A 5,314-nucleotide genomic window follows, 5' to 3' on the forward strand; every position below is an offset into this window, starting at 1 on the left:
CACAGTAAAAGTAAATAATGAACAGTATATACTTATGACTATATTTTATTATTATGAGAACACTCAATTTTACATCAATGTTAACACAGAATTATAATACCTTTGTTGAAATACTCAAAACCAGACCAAGTATTTAGTAAAGTTGACAACCTATTATGCTTTAATCTTGTGAAGTGTCCCGAAGAAGATATTCAGCCTGAAAAAGAGATCTCAGTAAACAAAATATCTTGAAAAATCAACACCTCTACAGAAAAGCATTTCGAGCGTTCAATAACAAGTAAAAAAAAAAACATATAAAAAAAAAAACTACATATTACCAAAAAGTCAACAGGATCATCTGGTTTAGCTTTGCTGCACTCTACCATACCCTTGGTGAGAGTCGGCATCACATACTGCATCAGGTAGTTCCTCAGTGGGACGGATCGGGCCTCCTGCAGCTCGTATTCCTGCCTTTTAACCTCAGCCACGTGCCGGTTCTACAGACACACGCAGAACACGCAACACACTGTGAAACCCGGCACACACACGACTGTTCAGTTGGGTAAGCATTAGTGAATGAGTGGCGAGGCATAGGTTTTTCAAATGTGGGTGTTTTTTAAAAAAAAAATTTATAGCTAAGGATATGTCAAAAAGTGAGGTGGACATGGGTTTCACCCATGCATAACGAAATCTACGCCCCCGAAAGACTGGACTATCATATGACCGAAACATTTACAGTCGTTACCCACCTTGAACTGAATCCCAACAACCTATCCATGACCTTACCCACTCGTCCAGCTGAGCAGTCATTTTAGCAGCTATGGCCGCCTTTCTGCGCTTGTTCTCTGCTGCCTCCAGAGCCGTCGTGTGCTTCCTCTCCTGTGCTATCCTCCTGTCCTGGGCCTCCTTCTCCTCCGGGGTGGGCCCGTAGTTCCTGGATGGCCCCACCACCTTCATGATCTTTTCAACGACTGCGGCATACTCAACATCTTGTGAATCTTTGACCTCTGAAACATGACATCATTCACTGTATGCATCTGGGACTTTCTCTCTGGTCTTTATACGGTTGAAGATCCCAAGTTATCACTTATTTGACATTGTTACAGGGGTTGACACGTGGGCCAAGTGAGACAGTTTTTTTACTTGTCAAACAGCTAAATGTACAAACATATTTATTTGCACAGGTTTCAGCGCATCAAGAAACATTTTCTCACTGAACTCCCACTCTAAACTCCACTCTAAACCAGTCGTTACCTATATGCTCTGGGTGAATCTCCAGCTCATCAAAGTAGTTCAGAACAGTTTCGTCCTCCACGTTCATCTCCCTATACTTCTCCAGACGCTGCAGGAACTCATCCCGTCTGTAACGCGTGTTTTCCACCAAACTTTCTGGAAGGTTCTGTACTCTGTCTGTCAGAAAGTTGTCTGATGCCTCCAAGGAGAAAACAAACTCTGAAAAACACACAGAGGTTCATAACTGAAACAACACACTTGTAACTGATGTGAGATGGTTAAACTCACTCCTCTTGTGAAAACACAGTCCACCTGCACCAGCAAACTAAGCCCAAAGTTTCTTCCCTGATCCAAGCTTTGCTCTGTGAGTGCGTTGTTACTGCTTTTACAAAACAGCATCTTGTGACATCTCAGTGTTTTCCAGTAGATGTTGACTAACCTGGAATTATCTTTTTGTTGTACACAGGAATTTTACTACTGGGACTGTACATTGATTCCATGTCTTGTTCTGTGAAAAAAATAAAATGTAATATATCTCATCATGCAAAGCCGGAGGGCATCCGATTTGAAGACTCATCACGTTCCGATTTGGTTCTTACCATAGAACAAATCCTTGGCTTGGATATAGGTTTTCGGGTAGCCATCAAGAACATACCCTTGGTTTCGGCATTGCTTTGAGTTCAGCTTGTCCCGCAGAATGCGGTTCACATATAGATCCTCCAGACGGCCTAGCAGATGGTAAAACCATTGAAAATTAATCATAGGGATAGCTCAAAGTATATGACTGCAGACCAAGAGGTTGCGGGATCAAATCCCCCTGTGTGTTGCTTTGGATAACACATGAATATTATACAACCAAAATATATAATCAGAAATTCTACAGTCTAAAAAGTGGAGACAAGTACACACAATATTATGAATGAATGGAAAACTCGAATCAAAGGTCGTTCTCTGTGTCAGATATCACACCGTCATTTTGAGTCATGTTGTCCTTCAAGGCATTAAGCAGGTCCTGAGTAGAGCTGCCAGAGTCTTCAGCCTCACTCTCCAGACCCACATTCGCTCCATCTTCCTGGATTAAACCAACATACGAAATCAGCATCAACAGTAATGTCCATTATTAGGACATTACTGTTGTTATGCTATCCCTCAATAAGGAATTTCAATGTGATAAAATTGCATGGCACAACAGTTATTTACATTTGCCAGAAGAGGGCGTGCTTTTGTGTTTGAAAACCAACACAAAAGAGATGGGATGATATGGGGAGGAGAGTTCTCAGTAAGGACTGACCAGAAAAGCTAGTTTCTCATCGATGGTGTCTTTGATCTTAATGTGGTGCAGTTTGTAATGCTTGCACAGTTTCTTTGCAACTGTACTTTTCCCCACTGAGGGTGGCCCCATTAGGCAGATTGTCACTGGCTATAGGGAAAAAAAAGTTAAGAATTATAATGAATGAAACCAAATAATACTATTAAATAATGACATTCAAATAACTGTGTCATATATGTATACACGTGGATTACATATCCACGCCACAATTTTAAACTATATGGCACACCTCACTATATTGTTGTTAAGTATATTGTTTTATATTAGTTTAACCAGGAATCCACTCACAAGCAGATGTCTCAGTTTTTTGTATTCTTCCACGACAGCATTAATGTTTTCAACTACTCCTGCCTCTGACACCCAGCGGAGGTTGAAATTCTCTTTAATTAAGGCCGGTTCTATCCGTAGGTTAACACTGAAGTAATCCAGATCAGACGACTGAAAAGTGAGTAGGAAACCCCTTATTCAAAACATTTGACGCGCAGTTAGCAAGTGCTGGACATTGTCGTTTGTATTGACATTATTTTTCTTTTGTAAGATTGACAAACACACTTACAGTCAAAGCCTTGGTGATGTAAGCCTCTTCTTTGGGGACTGTGTTGATTTTGCCAGGTCCCAGTGCAAGACTTATAGCCTAATGCAGGGAAAAGTTAACTGACATGGCAACAGACCCAAGCACAACAGAGGAGTCAAAACTATACCTTCACAATATCTTCATATGTGTTGTTGGAGTCATCTACAGCAAGGAAATAGTGTATCTTCGGCTTGTGGTCAATAACATTCTGGATCACCCTTGAGAAATAGACCATTTCAATATAAGGTTTTGTATTGTAACACTGAAAAGAAGCCATCTGCTAATACAGGACACTACAAACCCGGCAAGATCGTTGATATGGACAGTAGGGATAACATTTGTGCCTCGACCAAAAATGGGAACTTTTGCAAACCCTCCTTGCCATGACGCCTTAAGGACAGGAGCAAAACAAAAGCAGGAGGTGAACTCGTGACCACAGAACTGTCTTGATAGCACCAAATCTATCAGGCGGATAACTAAGATTTACCTTGAAGAAGAAGTGAAACATGTTTTCTCCCATGCCGTACTGAAGACCTGCAGCTACCACATAACAGGTCAACTTGGACTTTTTCTAAATGCAAGAAGAAAAACAGTGATATGAACAATCACCACTTCTTTTGTTGGGTCTGGGTTCTGTTTCTATCATTGCTGTTTGTTACCACTTTTCCCAGTTTGAGCAACAGTTTCTCCAGATTGGTGTGCTCCTTGAAGTTCGGGTGAGGCTTCTTCTTACGGTAGTCGTCCTCTGTGAAAGGTAATTCTGGGTCATCCTGTGGAGAAAAAATGCATACATTTTGACAGGTAAGTCAGTTGTCTTGCCCTGGCAATCTGTAATGGTTGTCCTAACTTGAGAAGAGACTAACCGAAGTGCTCAACGCCCATGTCATCACAGATGACACCAGGATAAACATCTTCTGAGAAGTCCATCCGTCCATCTGTGCATGAATTGCTGTTTGTAAAAACAAGTAAACGATATGCATGGGTGAGATGCTGCATGAACAACATGTCAAATGTGCTGCTAGTGAGTTGTTGAGTTGATAGGGGCCAACAGGTTAATCCTTTACCAGTCAAAGCCCATGTCGCTTCATCAATTAACTCTGGCGTTGCTTTTTCTGAGATGTTGTAAACCACTACATCACATTCCAAAAGGCGCAACAACAGCTCTTCACGACTTGATGACTGCAGATAACAGAATATACAATTTCAGTATGTTCTTGTTTTGTAAAGTAGAAATGATATTTGCTGGTGAGCGTGCAGTTGGGCTAGCAGCTACATGTGCGGTCATAAAATAAGTACAACTTAACTCACTGAATACTGTTCCAGGGCAAAAGTGTCATCGTTTCCCTCTTTGGTTGCAACGGTTCCAACGACTTGAAATGTTCCATCTCTAAGTGAAGGCTCCTGAATGGGTTTGTCTTCGTCATCTACTGCAGTGTCCACCTCTTCCAAGGACTGTCCAGCTATGCAGGTTGACAAAAACTATAGCAAGTGTTCAGCTAATTAGTAGAATTAGAACAAATATCTAGTGCTAACAAGCGACAAAGTACTACCATCAAGAACTTTTATTTTACCTTTGCAATATACTTTGATGAATAAGTATCGATATTGTTGACGAAAATACGTTTAGTCCGATGAATTTCTTTCTTTTCTTCAGCCATGTTTCTAGAGCTAGTACTGTTACTAGGACAAGAGAGAGGACGCCTTCCAGTTGCTAACGTCGATTCAACCAATGAAATTGGACATCTTGTATAGCCATTTAGCAGCCGCTTGAGGGCAGCATATTTCAGTGAATTAGATACATTTTATTGGCGTGTAAACGCATTTATCATGGAGAAATGTCTGTGGTTCTGAAAAGACTGCACGTGACTCATAAATATAAGCATGCTAAATAGTGTTCATTTTGTTTTCACCCCATCTTATTATTTATCATAATAGTTTGTTTTCTGAAATGTGAGCTAGCAGTAAACTGTATGCTACTGTACAATGACCTGATGTTCTGCCCACCGGGTAACTCACATTTAATAAAGCGCTAAGTGCTTTGTTCAATATGAAAATGCTTCTATGATAAATTGTCTCATTAAGAGCCAGGTCAATGATAAATCACACTTATGGTAGCAAAGGACACTGATGATGAATAACTCTATTAAGTGCAGTTACATTAGGAAAGACCACGAGCACCAATAGTAAATTAAGTCACC

General features: G+C 40.6%; 1 protein-coding gene across 1 annotated transcript; it reads right to left on the bottom strand.

The window, feature by feature from the left end:
* Positions 1–125: 125 nt before the first annotated feature.
* Positions 126–4,775, bottom strand: LOC124468838 (adenylate kinase 7-like). Its single transcript, XM_047021813.1, has 18 exons — positions 4,688–4,775; positions 4,425–4,595; positions 4,181–4,295; positions 3,980–4,065; positions 3,776–3,886; positions 3,604–3,687; positions 3,418–3,506; positions 3,244–3,334; positions 3,099–3,176; positions 2,831–2,980; positions 2,504–2,632; positions 2,182–2,284; positions 1,812–1,940; positions 1,652–1,720; positions 1,234–1,431; positions 766–986; positions 318–476; positions 126–196 (listed from the first exon to the last, which is right to left on the bottom strand). The coding sequence occupies exons 1-18, from the start codon at positions 4,772–4,774 to the stop codon at positions 161–163; spliced, it is 2,106 nt and encodes a 701-aa protein (XP_046877769.1). The 5' UTR covers position 4,775; the 3' UTR covers positions 126–160.
* Between the last annotated feature and the right edge of the window lie 539 nt (positions 4,776–5,314).

The sequence above is a fragment of the Hypomesus transpacificus genome, chromosome 6 (genome assembly GCF_021917145.1).
Source record: "Hypomesus transpacificus isolate Combined female chromosome 6, fHypTra1, whole genome shotgun sequence".
Taxonomy (NCBI): Eukaryota; Metazoa; Chordata; class Actinopteri; order Osmeriformes; family Osmeridae; genus Hypomesus; species Hypomesus transpacificus.

What these genes read in the sequence shown, in the direction of transcription:
- LOC124468838 (XM_047021813.1), bottom strand. Translation starts at nt 4,774, where the DNA reads ATGGCTGAAGAAAAGAAAGAAATTCATCGGACTAAACGTATTTTCGTC. An exon ending in CATCAAAGTATATTGCAAAG is followed by an intron (nt 4,596 to 4,687) that starts GTAAAATAAAAG and finishes CACTTGCTATAG; the next exon opens with TTTTTGTCAACCTGCATAGC. An exon ending in CATATGAAGATATTGTGAAG is followed by an intron (nt 3,177 to 3,243) that starts GTATAGTTTTGA and finishes TCCCTGCATTAG; the next exon opens with GCTATAAGTCTTGCACTGGG.